The 19434-nt window shown below is 53.8% G+C and overlaps 1 protein-coding gene across 1 annotated transcript; it reads left to right on the top strand.

Annotated features, from left to right (window-relative positions):
- The first annotated feature begins 2034 nt into the window (after positions 1-2034).
- Positions 2035-9145, top strand: LOC140404765 (mucosal pentraxin-like). Its single transcript, XM_072493484.1, has 3 exons — positions 2035-2084; positions 5127-5196; positions 8439-9145. Exons 2-3 carry the CDS (start codon positions 5136-5138, stop codon positions 9032-9034), a joined length of 657 nt encoding a protein of 218 aa, XP_072349585.1. The 5' UTR covers positions 2035-2084; positions 5127-5135; the 3' UTR covers positions 9035-9145.
- The last annotated feature ends 10289 nt before the right edge of the window (positions 9146-19434 follow it).

The raw sequence follows: 19434 nt of genomic DNA, 5'->3' as shown, positions 1-19434 counted from the left end.
AGGCGGTCCCCGGGGAGTGTGTCAGTATTTACAGGGGGTCCCCGGGGGAGTGTGTCAGTATTTACAGGGGGTCCCCGGGGAGTTTGTCGGTATTTACAGGGGGTCCCCGGGGAGTGTGTCGGTATTTACACGGGCTCCCCGGGGAGTGCGTCAGTATTTACAGGGGGTCCCCGGGGAGTGTGTCAGTATTTTCAGGGAGTCCCCAGGGAGTGTGTCAGTATTTACAGGGGCTCTCCGTGGGAGTGTGTCAGTATTTACAGGGGGTCCCCGGAAAGTGTGTCTGTATTTACAGGGGAGTCCCCGGGGAGTGTGTCAGTATTTACAGGGGGTCCCTGGGGGAGTGTGTCAGTATTTACAGGGGGTCCCCGGGGAGAGTGTCAGTACTTACAGGCGGTCCCCGTGGAGTGTGTCAGTACTTACAGGGGGGTCCCTGGGGAGTGTGTCAGTATTTACAGGGGGTCCCCGGGGAGTGTGTCTGTATTTACAGGGTGTCTCTGGGGAGTGTGTCAGTATTTACAAGGGGCCACCGGGAGTCTGTCAGTATTTACAGGGAGGTCCCGGGGGAGTGTGTCAGTATTTACAGGGGGTCCCCGGGGAGTGTGTCAGTCTTTGCAGGGGGTTCCCCGGGTAGTGTGTCAGTATTCACAGGGCGGCCCTGGGGTGTGTGTCAGTATTTTCAGGGTCCCTGGGGAGTGTGTCAGTATTTACGGGTTCCTCGGGGAGTGTGTCAGTATTTACAGGGATTCCCTGTGGAGTGTGTCAGTATTTACAGGGTGTTCCTGGGGAGTATGTCAGTATTTACGGGTTCCTCGGGGAGCGTGTCAGTATTTACAGGGTCCCCGGGGAGTATGCCAGTATTCACAAGGTCCCCGGGGAGCTTGTCAGCATTTACAGGGTCCCCGGGGAGTGTGTCAGTATTTACAGGGGGTTCCCCGGGGAGTGTGTCAGTATTTACAGGGGGTTCCCCGGGGAGTGTGTCTGTATTTACAGGGGAGTCCCCGGGAGTGTGTCAGTATTTACAGGGTCCCCGGGGAGTGTGTCAGTATTTACAGGGGATTCCCCGGGGAGTGTGTCTGTATTTACAGGTGGGTCCCCGGGGAGTGTGTCAGTATTTACAGGGGGTTCCCCGGGGAGTGTGTCTGTATTTACAGGGGGTCCCTGGGGAGTGTGTCAGTATTTACAGGGTCCCCGAGGTGTGTGTCAGTATTTACAGGGGGTCCCCGGGGTGTGTGTCTGTATTTACAGGTGGGTCCCTGGGGAGTGTGTCAGTATTTACAGGGTCCCCAGGGAATGTGTCAGCATTTACAGGGTCCCCGGGGAGCGTGTCAGTATTTACAGGGTCCCCGGGGAGTGTGTCAGTATTTACAGGGTCCCCGGGGAGTGTGTCAGCATTTACAGGGTCCCCGGGGAGTGTGTCAGTATTTACAGGGTCCCCGGGGAGTGTGTCAGCATTTCCCGGGTCGCCGGGGAGTGTGTCAGTATTTACAGGGTCCCCGGGGAGTGTGTCAGTATTTACAGGGTCCCCGGGGAGTGTGTCAGCATTTCCCGGGTCCCCGGGGAGTGTGTCAGCATTTACAGGGTCCCCGGGGAGCGTGTCAGTATTTCCTGGGGTGTCCGGGTGGGTGTGTCAGTATTTACCAGGGTATACCTCAGGAGGGTGGCAGCATTTAAAAACTGTCCCTGAGACTGTGTCAGTGCAAGTCGGGTACCCAGGATGGTCCCTGTTTCGATGCGGGACCTCACAGACGTGGTGATGAAATGGTTATTCTGTTGCTGTAATGAGCAGCCAGATTTGAAAGAGTCAGCACTGGCATGAAATCCCACTCTTGTGCTGTTTACTTTTCGCCTTCCTGATGGAGAGGTCAGGACGGAGCAGGTTGAGTTGACTCCTTCCCAAGGACGGTGAGTGAGACCTGGAACGGTGCCCGGTACATTGTCCCCTCTGCTTTCTGCTGGTTATCACTGAGCGTGTGATCTCCTGTAATGATTGACTTGCTCTCACGCTAAGGGTGGATATATAGAGCAGCCCCTTCAATAACCCATCTGCTGAGCAAGTGGCATTCTTTTTTGACTTGGACTCTCAGGTAAGTGGAACCCGTGCCCTGGTGCAGGAGTTTTGAAAAGCTGAGTGAAGTAAGTTCCTCAGATTGTCTCCTACTTGATGCAGTGATAGGATCTTCGATTCTGGAGTCAAATGTACCTGAGACACACAGCAGAGGTCCAGAAACTAGCTTTTGACCTTGTGCCAGGCTGCAGATTTTTTAGTTTACATCCAGCAGGGCTGGTTGGTCGCAGGCCATCGCGAGTTCACATCTCTTCACGGTGCTGGGTGCACATTCCACCGTGGTTTTTCAAAATTGAATCCGATGGGCTCGCAAGAGACGACATTCACAGCATTCTGGGCAACTGGTCGGGCTGAGGCTCCTTGCCCGTACGGTGCAGGGCAATAACCATGACGGTCACATGGCAACCCGGTCCAATAGACAACTCCTCTGACAGTGCGGCACTCCCTCAGTATTGACCCTCTGACAGTGCGGCACTCCCCCAGCACTGACCCTCTGACAGTGCGGCACTCCCCCAGCACTGACCCTCTGACAGAGCAGCACTCCCTCAGTACTGACCCTCTGACAGTGCAGCACTCCCTCAGTACTGACCCTCTGACAGTGCGGCACTCCCTCAGTATTGACCCTCTGACAGTGCAGCACTCCCTCAGCACTGACCCTCTGACAGTGCGGCACTCCCTCAGTACTGACCCTCTGACAGTGCAGCACTCCCTCAGTACTGACCCACTGACAGTGCGGCACTCCCTCAGTACTGACCCTCTGACAGTGCGGCACTCCCTCAGTACTGACCGTCTGACAGTGCAGCACTCCCTCAGTACTGACCCTCTGACAGGGCAGCACTCCCTCAGTACTGACCGTCTGACAGTGCAGCACTCCCTCAGTACTGACCCTCTGACAGTGCGGCACTCCCCCAATACTGACCCTCTGACAGTGCAGCACTCCCTCAGTACTGACCCTCTGACACTGCAGCACTCCCTCAGGACTGACCCTCTGACAGTGCAGCACTCTCCCAGCACTGACCATGTGACAGTGCAGCACTCCCTCAGTACTGACCATCTGACAGTGCAGCACTCCCTCAGTACTGACCCTCTGACAGTGCAGCACTCCTTCAGTACTTACCTTGTGACAGTGCAGCACTCCCTCAATACTGACCTTCTGACAGTGCAGCACTCCCTCAGTGCTGACCCTCTGACAGTGCAGCATCCCCTCAGTACTGACCTCTGATACTGAAGCATCCCCTCAGTACTGTCCCTCTGACACTGCAGCACTCCCTCAGTACTGACCCTCTGACAGTGCAGCACTCCATCAGTACTGAGCCTCTGATGCTGCAGCACCCCCTCAATACTGACCCTCTGACATTGCAGCAGTCCCTCAGTACTGACCCTCTGACAGTCCAGCACTTTATCAGCACAGGCCTCTGACAGTGCGGCACTCCCTCAGTACTGACCGCCTGACAGTGCAGCACTCCCTCAGTACTGACCCTCTGACAGTGCAGCACTTCCTCAGTACGGACCTCTGACAATGCAGCAATCACTCAGTACTGACCCTCTGACAGTGCAGCACTCCCTCAGTACTGACCCTCTGACAGTGCAGCACTCCCTCAGTACTGACCCTCTGACAGTGCAGCACTCCCTCAGTGCTGACCCTCTGACAGTGCAGCATCCCCTCAGTACTGACCTCTGATACTGAAGCATCCCCTCAGTACTGTCCCTCTGACACTGCAGCACTCCCTCAGTACTGACCCTCTGACAGTGCAGCACTCCATCAGTACTGAGCCTCTGATGCTGCAGCACCCCCTCAATACTGACCCTCTGACATTGCAGCACTCCCTCAGTACTGACCCTCTGACAGTGCAGCACTCCCTCAGTGCTGACCCTCTGACAGTGCAGCATCCCCTCAGTACTGACCTCTGATACTGAAGCATCCCCTCAGTACTGTCCCTCTGACACTGCAGCACTCCCTCAGTACTGACCCTCTGACAGTGCAGCACTCCATCAGTACTGAGCCTCTGATGCTGCAGCACCCCCTCAATACTGACCCTCTGACATTGCAGCAGTCCCTCAGTACTGACTCTCTGACAGTCCAGCACTTTCTCAGCACGGGCCTCTGACAGTGCGGCACTCCCTCAGTACTGACCGTCTGACAGTGCAGCACTCCCTCAGTACTGACCCTCTGACAGTGCAGCACTTCCTCAGTACGGACCTCTGACAATGCAGCAATCACTCAGTACTGACCCTCTGACAGTGCAGCACTCCCTCAGTACTGACCCTCTGACAGTGCGGCACTCCCTCAGTACTGACCCTCTGACAGTGCAGCACTCCCTCAGTACTGACCCTCTGACAGTGCAGCACTCGCTCAGTACTGACCCTCTGACAGTGCGGCATTCCCTCAGTACTGACCCTCTGACAGTGCAGCACTCTCTCAGTACTGACGCTCTGACAATGCAGCACTCCCTCAGTACTGACCCTCTGACAGTGCGGCACTCCCTCAGTACTGACCCTCTGACAGTGCAGAGCTCCCTCAGTACTGACCCTCTGACAGTGCAGAGCTCCCTCAGTACTGACCCTCTGACAGTGCAGCGCTCCCTCAGTAGTGACCCTCTGACAATGCAGCACTCCCTCAGTACTGACCCTCTGACAGTGCAGCGCTCCCTCAGTACAGACCCTCTGACAGTGAGGGGCAACCTCTGCACAGACCCTTCGACAATGAAGTTATCTCTGCCTGGATTATTACCTCAAAAGTCAGTAATAGATCCAGATGCAATGACTTGCTGTCACAGAGTGGGCTGCACTAACTACTGTGCCATGTGGAATCATTGAATCATTGCTGCCGCATTCTGTTCAGCTTAAAATGTGCACTAAGTAAGTTTTGTGGTTTATCTGTGTTCACGTGTGTGCAAAGCTTGATCCCGAAAGAATGCTCAATTGGATTTTCCCTGCGAGTAGCACTGATGGGTTAGACTGTGTGTGAGAGTTGACATTGAATCATCACGGGCTAATGTTGTGTGAGGATCTCGCTCTGCCAAACTTCACAACCTATTACAGGCCACCTTACTTGTTACAGGAAGCAGAGATGAAGCGACTCCTGGTGCTGTTGGCTGGCTGCATGATCGCCTATGCTGGTGTGAAAGATGGTGAGTGTTGAGATAAATCATTAAGTATGTCCTCTGTGGTCAGATTGCTTCTATTATGGCAGCTGGGCAGTGGCTGAACCATCATTTGTATTCCATACCTAATTGCCCAAGGACTGAGTGACCTGAGAGGCCATATCAGAGGGCTGCTTCCGAATCGATCATCTTTCTCTGAGTCTGCGTGTACCGACAGTGCAGAAGGAGGCCATTCGGCCCGTCGAGTCTTCTCCGACGCCCCCCCCCCCCCCCGCCCGCCCGAAAGAGCACCCAACCCAGGCCCATTCCCCATCTTATCCCAGTAACCCCGCCGAACCCGCCAAGGGGCAATGTTTCATGGCCAATCCACCTAACCTGCGCATCTTTGGACTGTGGGAAGAACACAGAGCACAAGACGGGGACGCGTATGAATGTCCCACGCAGACACGGGGAGAAGGTGCAGACTCGACACACACAGTCGCCCATGGTTGGAATCGGACCCGGGTCCCCGGCGCTGCGAGGCAGCAGTGCTAACCATTGTGCCATTGTGCTGCCCATGCAGGTCAGTCTGAGTAACAATGGCAGATTTCCTACCCTATCTGGACATTACTGTACTGGATGGCTTTTTACAACAATCAGCGACAATTTCATGGTCACTATTAATGAAACAAGCTTTATATTCCAGAGTTTATTTAATGAGTTTAAATCTCACCAGCTGCCATGGACGTGGCGTATAAACAACATCCCCAGAGCATTAACCTGAGTCACCACGTGATGGAGACCACTTTAAGGGAGATAGTGGCCTAGTCATATTCTCACTGGACTCGTAATCCAGAGACTCAGGGTTCTGGGGACCCGGGTGTGAATCCTACTACAGCAGATGGCGAAATTCGTAGCCGATAATAATCTGATACTGACTATGAAATCGTTGTTGATTGATGTAAAAATCCGCCTGGTTCACTGATGAAAGCGGGAAACACAGGATAACCTCTGGCAGCGTCTGTGGAGAGGTTAATGTTTCACGTCAGTGTGACCCTTCTACCGAATCGTACACGACTGTCCTTTCAAGATGGGATACTGTCACCTTGGTCCAGGGAGACTCCAGATCCATTGCAATATGGTTGACAATGCCCTTTCAAAATCCCTAGCTGCCTCACGTGCCAGGGTCCCAGGTTCGATCCCGGCTCTGGGTCACTGTCCGTGTGGAGTTTGCACATTCTCCCCGTGTTTCCGTGTATTTCACCCCCACGACGCAAAGATGTGCAGGGTAGGTGGATGGGCCGCGCTAAATTGCCCCTGAATTGGATACATGAATTGGGCGCTATAAATTTATTTTTTAAAAATGACCTAGCAAATCAAGGGGCTGGTTTTAGTACACTGGGCTAAATAAGGCAGGCCAGCAGCACGGTTCAATTCAATTCCCCTCCCAGCCTCCCTGAACAGGTGCCAAAATGTGGCGACGAGGGGCTCTTCACAGTAACTTCATTTGAAGCCTACTTGTGACAAAAAGCGATTTCCATTTCAAGGACAATAAATACCAAACATTTTGATTTGATTTGATTTATTATTGTCACATGTATTAATATACAGTGAAAAGTATTGATTCTTGCATGCTGTACAAACAATGCGTACCGTACACAGGGAAGGTAGGAGAGACTACAGAATGGATTTTATTTATCCCATGGCTACATAAAAATGACCACTTTCTGTCTCTCCATGTGAAATGTTGATAGAAACCTAGAAGATAGGAGCTGGAGGAGGCTATTCGGCCCTTGGAGCCTGCTCCGCCATTCATTAGGATCATGGCTGATCATTCGATTCAGTTATATTAAAAATATTCCTCTGTTCTGAAGACGTCTAGACCGGCAAGACTAAAACTAAAAGGGCTCATCATCCCTCTTTCAAGGAAAGGCCCGACCAATCCCATTCCTTGACTGTTTGACCCGCGGCAATTTATTGTGTTTCCACTGCCCTCACAGACTGCGCTTTCCAGATCACAGCATCCCTCCTGCCTGAAAAATATTTTTTCGACAGAATCCCTATAGCGCAGGACGAGGAATCTCGGCCTACCGAGTCTGCCCCAGCCCTTCGAAAGAGCACCCGACCTAGGCCCACTCCCCCACCCTTTTCCCGTAGCCCAGTAACCCCGACCTAACCTTTTGGACACTATGAGGCCATTTAGCATGGCCAATCCACCTAACCTGCACAACTTTGGACAGTGGGAGGAAACCGGAGCACCCGGAGGAAACCCACGCAGAACACAGGAAGAACGTGCAGATTCCGCACAGCCATCCAAGGCTGGGAATGGAACCCAGGTCCCTGACGCTATGACGCAGCCGTGTTGACCACTTTGCCACCATTCAACCTTTCCTGTTAGCAAGAGAATTAGATAATTGCTTGAGAAGGGAAATAATCGCAAGGCTAACTGATGAGTCAACATCAGACCTGATTGTAGTTTTGTGCAAGTGGATTAATTTTGAATTTGTTAAAAAAATCTCACCCAACTTGACTAAAAGGTCATAGAGCAGACAACGTAGGAGCAGAAGCAGGCCGCTTGGTCCTTTCATGAGGAGGATAGAAGTTGTGCTACTGCACACAGAAGTTGGGCAGCACGGCAGCACGCGTGGCTAGCACTGTGGCTTCACAGCGCCAGGGTCCCAGGTTCGATTCCCTGCTGGGTCACTGTCTGTGCGGAGTCTGCACGTCCTCCCCGTGTCTGCGTGGGTTTCCTCCGGGTGCTCCGGTTTCTTCCCACAGTCTAAAGATGTGCAGGTTAGGTGGATTGGCCATGATAAATTGCCCTTAGTGTCCAAAAAGGTTAGGGGGGTAATTGGGTTATGGGGATAGGATGGAAGTGAGGGCTTAAGTGGGTCGGTGCAGACTCGATGGGCCGAATGGCCTCCTTCTGCACTGCATGTTCTGTGTTCTATATATGCAACTCAGGAACGAATAACGCGTTACAATAGATCATAGAATCGTAGAATCCCTGCAGTGCAGAAGGGGGACCAATTTAACATGGTCAATCCACCTAAACCTGAACATCTTTGGACTATCAGATGGTGAATTGGTTAAATCGGGACGTGTAGATTGTCCCTCAACACGTCTACCAAAGTGTGAATTGACCATAGATCTCAGCTCAAGTCAACAGAATCAGTCACGCCATTCAGTGAGATCATGTCATAGCTTGGAACGTTGTTGGGCAATGCCAAATTTTTCCGTTGTCGAAACCCAACCTGCTGCTGAAATATTTGTCCCTTCCACCTTTGCAGGGCTACTGCTTCAGTCCTTGATCTTCCCAGAACAGACGGACAACAGCTATGTCACCATCAAGCCCATGAAAGGAATGGCGCTCCAAGCTTTGACTCTGTGTGTGAAGATACTGAGCGAGTCTCTGGACACCATATCTGTCTTCTCTTACGCAACGGACACCCAGCACAACCAGCTCCTGTTGGAGCTCGGCAGCGAGGTCCTCAGGCTGCACTTGGCCGGGGAGCAAGTTGAGTTCAGGGTCCCCAGGCCTGTGGTGGGATGGATGCCCATTTGTGTCACGTGGGACTCGCAGACGGGAAACACACGGGCCTGGATCAACGGCAATCAAACCATGACCAAAATTTTGGCCAAGGGGAAACAGGTCGCGCCAGACGGGGTGGTGATTCTGGGGCAAGATCAGGATAAAGTCGGAGGGGGCTTTTCCAAGAAGCAAAGCTTTGTTGGAGAGCTCACTGACTTGAACCTGTGGGATGTTGTACGGCCAGTCTCTGAGATTCCCACGTGCAGTAGAAGAGAGCGAGGGAATGTAATTGATTGGACGGATCTCAACTACAAGATCGAGGGCAAAGTAATGGTTGAGGGACCAGATGAGTAGCATAGCCATTTTGCTATTAAATCGTGTAGCCTGTCACCCATCATGTCTGCCAGACAAAGTGTGAATTGACCATGGATCTCAGCTCTCATGTCAATAAAATCAGTCAATGCACCTCTTTTTCACAGTTATGTTCTGTGCAAGTGTGTGTCAATATTGGGTGGAGTATGGGCATTGGGATAATGAAGACACTCAGGTATTATTCACATGGACAGCAGCGGTTCAAGAAGGCAGATCACCTCCGCCTTCTCATGGTAATGAATGCGGGCCTCGCCACATCTCTCCAAGGAATGAGAAAAAGAACCATACAAATGACTTCGTTCAAACATGAGTGAAATGACTAAAGCCCTCAGATCTAAATCTGATCCCATATTCCTTCAACCAGATTCTCAGTGACCACATGTCCTGGGAGGTCATTCTATCCTCTGTCCTGAAGGTGGCGCTGGCCCTGGAGGTCTTTCTTGAATCTCTCACTGTCGGGATTTTATGAAAATAAAGCCACCTCGAAGAAGTTTCTTACATTAGCCATTACGTCCCACCCGCTTCAAATCTTACTTTATTCGGTTTCCACCCCTGGGATAGATTTCTCCCCCAATTTCAACTGTGAAGTCTTTGGCCCTCTGTGCACCAGGACTGAAGAGACCTATGTGGTAGGTCACACCCTCATTTCAACATTTGGCCCCCTAGCCCCCCAGAAGAACATAACCCTCCCACATCCTATGAAGTAGAGTCATACACAATCGCGACGTTCACGTTTCTCTCTCTCACAGATGCTGCCAGACCAGCTGAGATTAAGTAGCATCTTCATTTTAAGTTCTGATTTCCAACATCCACAGTATTTTGCTTTTAGAAAGGGCCACAGGCTTGAACAGACATGGCAGACAATTGGTTTCACTTATCCATTTTATAGTAGAATCGTAGAATTTGCAGTGCAGTTTCAGGCCATTTGGCCAATCGGGTCTGCACCAGCCCTTGGAAAGAGCACCCCACTTAAGCCCACACCTCTACCCTATCCCCATTTAATCAAGATACCCCTTTCCACTTGTCTACCATGACAAATTTACTCCAATGTTCCCTCTGTACTAGCTTTGAACTCACATCTTTCTCAAGTTCTCTCCTATCTCCTCCTATGACCCCGCCCCCCACACCCAACCACTAACCTCATCTTGTCCAGGGAAACCACTGACTGGTCCCTCGTCCCTCTTCTCATCAAAGTACGGACAACCCAATTTCCCTTCTATGTCCCAAAGTTAACCCACATTGCTAATGCTTTTCTCTCTTTACGTGTTGTCTCGTCCTTGAACCTGCCACCCGCCCCCATCCCTCTTGTCAAACAAGCTACCCTCGACCTCAAACAAAAATCGAAACTGCTGGGCAATTTCCGCAGGTCTGACAGCATCTATGAAGAAAGAATTGAGCTGACGTTTCAAGTCGAGGTGACTCCCTGTCAAAGCTTTGACAAAGAGTCATTCAGACCAAAACGTTGCTCCGTCCTCGCTGCACATTCTGCCACATCTAGAATAGAATTCCATGAAATTCCGACAGTGCAGAAGGAGGACATTCGGCCCATCGTGTCTGCACCCACCCCCCTGAAAGAGCACCCTACCTAGGCTCCCTCCACCATCTCCTCCCCATAACCCACCTAACCTGCACATCTTTGGACTGTGGGAGGAAACCGGAGCACCCGGAGGAAACCCACGCAGACATGTGGAGAATAGAATATGGAACAGTACAGCACAGTACAGGCCCTTCGGCCCATGATGTTGTGCCGACCATTTATCAGAATCTAAGATCAACTTAACATACACCCCTTCAAGTTACTGCTGTCCATGTGCCTGTCCAAGAGTTGCTGAAATGTCCCTAATGACTCTGACTCCACCACCTCCGCTGGCAGTTCATTCCACGCATCCACCACTCTCTGTGTAAAGAAACTACCTCTGACATCTCCCCTACATCTTTCTCCAATCACCTTAAAATTATGTCCCTCTTGACAGCCATTTCCTGCGCTGGGGAAAAGTCTCTGACTATCTACTTTATCCATGCCTCTCATCACCTTATACACCTCTATTAAGTCACCTCTCTACTTTCTTCGCTCCAGTGAGAAAAGCCCTAGCTCCCTCAATCTTTCTTCATAAGACATGTCCTCCAGTCCAGGCAGAATCCTGGTAAATCTCCTCTGCACCCTCTCCAAAGCATCCACATCCTTCCTATAATGAGGCGACCAGAACTGTACACAATATTCCAAGTGTGGTCTAACCAGGGTTTTATAAAGCTGCAGCAAAACCTCGCAGCTCTTAAACTCAATCCCCCTGTTAATGAAAGCCAACGCACCATACGCCTTCTTAACAACCCTACCAACCTGGGTGGCAACTTTAAGGGATCTATGTACGTGGACCCCAAGATCCCTCTGTTCCTCCACACTTCCAAGAATCCTGCCTTTAACCCTGTATTCAGCATTCAAATTAAACCTTCTAAAATGAATCGCTTCACATTTATCAAGGTTGAATTCCACCTGCCGCTTCTCAGCCCAGCTCTGCATCCTGTCAATGTCCTGTTGTAACCTGCAACAACCCTCAACACTATCTACAACTCCACCAACCTTCGTGTAATCGGCAAACCTGCTAACCCACCCTTCCACTTCCTCATCCAAGTCATTTATAAAAACCACAAAGAGCAGAGGTCCCAGAACAGAACCCTGCGGGACACCACTGGTCACCGACCTCCAGGAAAAATACTTTCCATCCACTACCACTCATGTCTTCTTTCGGCCAGCCAATTCTGTATCCAGACAGCCAAATTTCCCTGTATCCCATGGTCCCTGACTTTCTGAATGAGCCTACCATGGGGAACCTTATCAGATGCCTTACTGAAATCCATATACACCACATCCACTGCCCGACCTTCATCAATGTGTCTCATCACATCCTCAAAGAATTCATTGAGGCTTGTGAGGCATGACCTGCCCCTCACAAAATAATGCTGACTATCTTTAATCAAACTATGTTTTTCTAAATAATCAGAAATCCTGGGCGGGATTCTCCCATAACAGGCGGGGTGGGCAGAAAAGGCAGGATGGAGTGGCGGGAACCACACCGGTGTCGGGCCGGCCCAAAGTTGTGGAAGGCCTTTGGCGCCGCTCCAGCCGGGACCGCAGGGACTCCACTGGCCGCCGCGGGTTCGAGTATGCGCAGGAGCGTCAGCGGCTGCTGACATCATCCCCACGCATGCGCAGGGGGGGGGGTTCACCATCGCGCCAGCCATCATGGAGGCTTACACGGCCAGCGCGTAGGAATAGAGTGCCCCACGGCACACGCCCGCCCACAGATCAGTGGGCCCTGATCGCGGGCCAGGCCACCATAGGATCAACCCCCCCCCCCCCCCGTGGCCGCATGGCCCCGCCCCCCCGGGACCCCGGAGCCTGCCCGCGCCACCAGGTCCCGCCGGTAAGGGACCTAGTCCAATATACGCCGACGGGCCCTGCATAGAACGGGTGGGACTTCAGCCCATCACGGGTCGGAGAATCGCCGGGGGGGGGGGGGGGGGGCACTGCGGGCGGCTGCTGACCGGCGCAGCGCAAATCCCGCCCCCGCCAATTCTATGGCGCCGGTGAATTCAGCGGCCGGCGGGGGCGGAGCCCCCCTGCCAGGTCGGAGAATCCCGCCCGCTATCTCTCAGAAACCTTTCCAATATTTTGCTCACTGCGCACATAAGACTGACTGGTCAATAATCCCCAGGGGTTTCCCTATTCCCTTTCTTGAACAGGGGAACAACATCCGCCTCCCTCCAATCATCCTTTACTACTCCAGTGGAGAATGAGGATGCAAAGATCATCGCCAGCGGCGCAGCAATCTCCTCTCTCACTTCCCATAGTAACCTGGGTATATCCCATCAGGCCCAGGGGAATTATCTATCCTGATGCTTTTCAAAATTTCCAGCACATCCTCCTTCTTAATATCAACCTGGTTCACGCTGTTCTCATGAGCAGCAAGGTCCCCCTCTCTCGTGAATACTGAAGCAAAACATTCATTTAGGGCCTCCCTCATCTCCTCAGACTCGAGGCACAAGCTCCCTCCACTATCCCTGATCGGCCCTACTCTCACTCTGATCATCCTCTTATTTCTCACGTAAGTGTAGAATGCCTTGGGGTTTTCCCTAATTCAGTCATTGCCATTCAAGTTTTCCACCGGCAGTGCAACCCCATAATAACAATAAGAATAATAATAATCTTTATTATTGTCACAAGTAGGCTTACATTAACACTGCAATGAAGTTACTGTGAAAATCCCCTAGTCGCCACACTCCAACGCCTGTTCGGGTACACTGACGAAGATATCAGAATGTCCAATTCACCTAACAAGCATGTCTTTCGGGACTTTGTGGAAGGAAACCGGAACACCCAAAGGAAACCTGTGCAGACACGGGGAGATTGTGCGGGCTCTGCACAGTGACCCAAGCTGGGAATCGAATGTGGGACCCTGGCTCTGTGAAGCAACAAGGCTAACCACTGTGCTACCATGCCGCCCCCCTGTGCCGAGTGTGTTGACTAAGTATCTGAGTGCTCATCAGGCCGAGTTGTAAATCGCCATGAAGAGGCTTAATGATCTGGAGGGGAGAATCCTGAGTGTTGAGCAAGATATCACCTCAGCGGAGGCAAGAATTAAATCCTTAGAAAACTGGCTGAGGAGTGTGGTGGATGTTCTGGAGGGTGTGCAGAACCGAGGGTCAGATAAAGAACATCAGGGTCATTGGGCTGGATAGAATGAAAATGTTGGTGCACAGCTACGTTTGAACCTGAACTGAATGCCAAGATCGAGAGGGTGACCCATAATTGTACCCCATTCCAGGAACACCAGAAGACCCAGATCACAATTTCCCTCAAGGCCCCAGCAATTTCCTCCCTTGCCTCTTTGAGTATTCTGGGGTACATCCCATGAGGCCCTGGGGACTTGTCTACCTTAATGTTTTTCGAGACTCTAATACCTCCTCCTTTGTGATCTCCACATGACTCAAACTATATAGAATCCCTTCCCCAGACTTATCATCCACCAAGTCCTTCTCTTTGATGAATACTCATGCAAAGTACTCATTTAATACCTCGCCCATTTCCTTTGGCTCCACAAACAGATTCCCTCCCCTGTCTTTGAGTGGGTTAACCCTCTCCCTGGCTACCCTCTAGCTCTTTATAAATGTATAACAGGTCTTGGGATTTTCCTTAATCCCGCTGGCCAATGGCTTTTCGTGATCCCTTTTAGCCCTCCTGAGTCCTTGCTGAAGTTTATTTCTACTTTTCTTCTATTCCACACTTGTTTCATATGTTCCCATCCTCCTACCCTTGCTTCTTTTTTCCTTTTGACTAGGCTCACGAAACTTGTCATACCTATCCTTCATCTTGACAGGGACCTGCCAGTTCTGAATTCCTGTCAACTGACACTTGAAAGCCTCCCACATGCCAGGTGTTGATTTGCCCTCAAACATCTGCCCCCAATCTATATTCTACAGTTCCTGCCTAATATTGCTGTAATTAGCCTTCCTCCAGTTTAGCACCTTCACCTGAGGACTGCACTTATGTTTATCCATCAGTTCCTTAATGCTTACTGAATTGTGGTCACTATTCCCGAACTGCTCCCCTACTGAAACATCGAACACTCATTCCCCAGTACCAGGTCCATTACGGCCCCTTCCCTAGTTGGACTATCTTTCATACTCTTTGAAGGTGCATTCAAGCGAGAAAGAAAAGGTTAATGAACAATCCAACAAGCAGCTGTCTCTGCAGAAATGAAACTGTCAATCACTGACTAATGCAATGTATGGGTGTGTGAAATTGATTGGAAGATTTGCTTTTCAAAGACTGTCCAGGCATTCAAACCCACAGAAGTATATTGGGCTTTCTAGTAATCCTCTGACACTTTTCATAGCTGCTGCTTTGAACATTTCCGTCTGAGGCAGCAGTTTATAGGTGACTGTAGGTGAAAATTAAGTGTTTTCTCAACTTATTGCTCTTCAAAAGCAGGGGTCCCTGATGGGAGTCTCGAATGGGGCGTTTCTTTGGGAGGGGGGGGTCTAATGGTGCGTCTCTGTTATGGGACGGAGGGTCTCTGTTGGAGGTCTGACGCAGGGTCTGATGAAGTGGTCTCTGTTGGGAGTTTCATGGTTGATGGGTTCTATGTTGGGGGTCGTTGTTGGGGATCTGATGAGGGCCTGAATGTTTTGATCGGGCGTTGGGTCACCCTCTTACAAGTGTGCTGTGTGTGTGGGGGGGATCCATAATTCCCGTTGTGGTGATGGCGGTGGTGGTGGTGGGGGTGGGGGGGTGGGGGGGGGGTCCAACATACATAAGGGGGGGCAGGATTTGCATTGCGAGGTTGAGGGGGCCACCCAACGCAACTCGCTCAAAATGGTGGCCCGACGCTGGGAATCCTGCCATGCACAAATTTGCATGGAAAAGGGATCATGGGCTGGATTCTCCGATTCTGGGGCTATGTCCACATGCCAGCATGGGAATGTTGGTGTTTTACGCCAGAAAGAAATGGCGTAAATGGGCCACCTGTTTTGCTGGGGGCTAGACTCACGAAATAGTCCCCCCCTGCGGTCGACTCCTGCGCCCCAGCCCACACCCCTACAGTGCCCCCAGCCCCAAATAATGTCCACCCGTGCCCGCGGATCAGCCCTCCCCCGACTGCGGCGGCGCTGGACTGAGTCCGCAGCCGTCACGCCGAGTTCCTGACGGGTGAGACCACGAGGGACCCACGCCGTCGAGAACTCGGCCGGTCGTGGGCGGAGCACCGGGGGACGGGCCTCAGGCAATGACCTCAGGCTGTCGATACGTGGCACAGCGTACTCTGCGGGTACACCACTTTGGAGGGTCACCCGCCCCGGATTTGGTCGGAATCGGATATTCTCCGGCCGATCGGCGAACGCGATTTTGGCGTAGGCGACCAGGGAATCCCGCCCCACATCTGGGAACCGCTCCCAGTGCCAATGGAGACCAGAGGCAATTGTAGTCCCGTGGGAGACTCTCCTGAATGGAGAATCCGGCCTCAGAGGTTGTAGTTGACAGAAAACTCAGGAATGCAACACAGAGCGAGAAGGAGAGTAATGCATTGGTTATGGCAAAGCCACGTTCATTGGTAATGTTCAAAGCAGATGCCAAAAGATGAGGAGAATGCATATTATTGACAGAACGGGCGACTGTGATCTGGAATGCAGTACTTGAACTGCTGGTGGTAACAGAGTTCATAAGAACCATTTAACCCCATCAATGCCAAAGAGGCCATTTGGCCCATCGAATCTGCACCGGCCCTCTGAAGGAGCAGCTTACCTAGGCCCAAACCCCTACCCTATCCTGTAACCCCAGTAAACCTGCACAGTCAGGGTCAATTTTAGTATGGCAAATCCACCTAACCTGCACATCTGGGACTGTGCGTAGAAACTGAACCGCCCAGAGGAAATCCACGCAGACAGGGGGAGAATTTGCAAACTCCACATGGTCACTCAAGGCTGGATTTGAACCGGTCCTTGGCACTGTGAGGCAGCACTGACTGTTCCACCATGCCGCGCTTAGAAAACAAAACTTGCTAAAAGGAGATTGGATGTGTAATGATATGTATAGTACAAGTGTAGTACGGGGTTAACAAGAGAGACTACAAGTCACTCAACACTAGATGGCGTTACCAAGTGATCATATGTTAGGCTGTGTCAATCAGCAGTGCCGGCTCTGACCATAAGAGGCAACACTGAGCAGGTTAGCATGCCCTGCACATACACCTGGCGTCCAGCGTTCCATACGTCTGTGTTTTTGGACCAAATTCATTTGCAGGTGAGCTTCCTTCACTTTTGAGTCAGGCGAGAGGATTGTAGACATGGATCTTTCATTACAAGAAAGAGATTGCCAAAGACACATATTCTCACACCAGAATCTACTGCAGAGAACTGCCTGGAGAGTCCATGGCAGGACGGTGTCATGGGAGTGTCACTTTAAGAAATGTTTGTCTGCTCCAGTGGCTGCAGTGAGGTCAGAGTGTGGGTGGAGCTGAGCTCTGGCTCTGCTTTTTAGTTTCGCTTTGAGGAAAAGCTTGGATGTGTCTGTTTTGTTTAGTTTTGTTTTAGTGTTGGAGCTGCAGCCAGTCAAAGAAGGTGTAATTTTGATCTCTGCCATCTAAAGACTTCCTGTAGATAATTTGGTGAATTCAGAGTGATAACTGCTCTCAGTAGAGAATTTAAATCTGGGGCGTCATTCTCCGACCCCCCAGCGGGTCGGAGAATGGCCGTTGGCCGCCGTGAATCCCGCCCCCGCCGGTTGCCGAAGTCTCCGAAGGGAGAAAAGTAGGCGGGGCGTTAATGGCGCCGCTGCCGCGGAGAATGTCACGGGTCTGCGCAAGGCAGCCGATTTTGGGCCTGCCGATATTCTCCCTTCCGGATGGGCCGGAGTCCCGTCGACGTGATGACCGGTCACGTCGACGTAAATCAAACCTCCTTTTCATCGGCGTGAACCTGTGCTCGAGGTTCACGCCGACCAGCGTGGAGGTGAGTGACGGCCTGGGGGGGTTGGCCGCTGGGCAGGCGATTGCGTGGCCGCAGGCTGAATGTGTGGGGAGAGGTGTGTCTCGGGTTGTGTGTGCGTGTGTGCGGCGGGGGGGGGGGGGGGCAGTGGTTAGAGTGGGCTGGGCTCCGGGGGAGTGCCGGGTGGAGGGTCCGTGCCGGGGAGGAGGATGGGAGGTCCGTGTCGGGGAGGGGGATGGGGGGTCCGTGCCGGGGAGGGGGATGGGGCGGTCCGTGCCGGGGAGGGGGATGGGGGGTCCGTGCTGTGGAGGAGGATGGGTGGGGGGTCCGTGCCGGGGAGGGGGATGGGGGGTCCGTGCCGGGGAGGGGGATGGGGGGGGGTCCGTGCCGGGGAGGGGGATGGGGGGGGTCCGTGCCGGGGAGGAGGATGGGAGGTCCGTGCCGGGGAGGGGGATGGGGGGTCCGTGCTGGGGAGGTCCATGCCGGGGAGGGGGATGGGGAGGTCCGTGCCAGGGAGGAGGATGGGGGATCCGTGCCGGGGAGGAGAATGGGGGGTCCGTGCCGGGGAGGAGGATGGGGGGGGTCCGTGCCGGGGAGGGGGATGGGGGGGTCCGTGCTGGGGAGGAAGATGGGAGGTCCGTGCCGTGGAGGGGGATGGGGGGTCCGTGCCGGGGAGGGGGATGGGAGGTCCGTGTCGGGGAGGGGGATGGGGGGTCCGTGCCGGGGAGGGGGATGGGGCGGTCCGTGCCGGGGAGGGGGATGGGGGGTCCGTGCTGTGGAGGAGGATGGGTGGGGGGTCCGTGCCGGGGAGGGGGATGGGGGGTCCGTGCCGGGGAGGGGGATGGGGGGGGGTCCGTGCCGGGGAGGGGGATGGGGGGGGTCCGTGCCGGGGAGGAGGATGGGAGGTCCGTGCCGGGGAGGGGGATGGGGGGTCCGTGCTGGGGAGGTCCATGCCGGGGAGGGGGATGGGGAGGTCCGTGCCAGGGAGGAGGATGGGGGATCCGTGCCGGGGAGGAGAATGGGGGGTCCGTGCCGGGGAGGAGGATGGGGGGGGTCCGTGCCGGGGAGGGGGATGGGGGGGTCCGTGCTGGGGAGGAAGATGGGAGGTCCGTGCCGTGGAGGGGGATGGGGGGTCCGTGCCGGGGAGGGGGATCGGGGGGGGTCCGTGCCGGGGTGGGGGATGTGGGGGTCCGTGCCGGGGAGGAGGATGGGGGCTCCGTGCCGGGGAGGAGGATGGTGGGGGGTCCGTGCCGGGGAAGAGGATGGGGTGTCCGTGCCGGGGAGGAGGATAGGAGGATCGTGCCGGGGAGGGGGATGGGGGGGTCCGTGCCGGGGAGGAGGATGGGGGGTCCGTGCCGCAGAGGGGGCTGGGGGGTCCGTGCCGGGGAGGAGGATGGGAGATCCGTGCCGGGGTGGGGGATGGGGGGGGTCCGTGCCGGGGAGGGGGATGGGGGGTCCGTGCCGGGGAGGAGGATGGGAGGTCCGTGCCGGGGAGGGGGATGGGGGGTCCGTGCTGGGGAGGGGGATGGGGGGGTCCATGCCGGGGAGGGGGATGGGGGGGTCCGTGCCAGGGAGGAGGATGGCCCCCAGGCCTCTACATGGGTGGGGGATGCGAACGGACTGGCCATCCGACGCCCCCCGACATCTGGCGCTGCCAGTCCTGGAGGCCCGTGCTGGTATCGACAGGGGTCTGCAGGTTTGCAGCCATGGAGCCCAGGGGGTTGGCAAACCCTGTCTGTGACTGTGCAACGCTGGCTCGCATATGGCCACTGGCGCCGATGCCCTCAGCAATGGCCTGTTGACACTGGGCCATGGCCTGCATCGACTGGGCCATGGCCTGCAGAGACTGGGTTATGGCCTGCTGAGACTGGGCTATGGCGTTGAGCACCTCTGACATCTGGCGC

This window comes from Scyliorhinus torazame, chromosome 31, assembly GCF_047496885.1.
Source record: "Scyliorhinus torazame isolate Kashiwa2021f chromosome 31, sScyTor2.1, whole genome shotgun sequence".
NCBI classification, from domain to species: Eukaryota; Metazoa; Chordata; class Chondrichthyes; order Carcharhiniformes; family Scyliorhinidae; genus Scyliorhinus; species Scyliorhinus torazame.
This window is presented reverse-complemented; position numbering and strand designations above follow the sequence as displayed.

Bases quoted from the DNA above. Each gene is read 5' to 3' on its own strand.
- LOC140404765 (XM_072493484.1), top strand. From the start codon at position 5,136: ATGAAGCGACTCCTGGTGCTGTTGGCTGGCTGCATGATCGCCTATGCT. The intron at 5,197-8,438 runs GTGAGTGTTGAG...CCACCTTTGCAG, and splicing joins CTATGCTGGTGTGAAAGATG to GGCTACTGCTTCAGTCCTTG.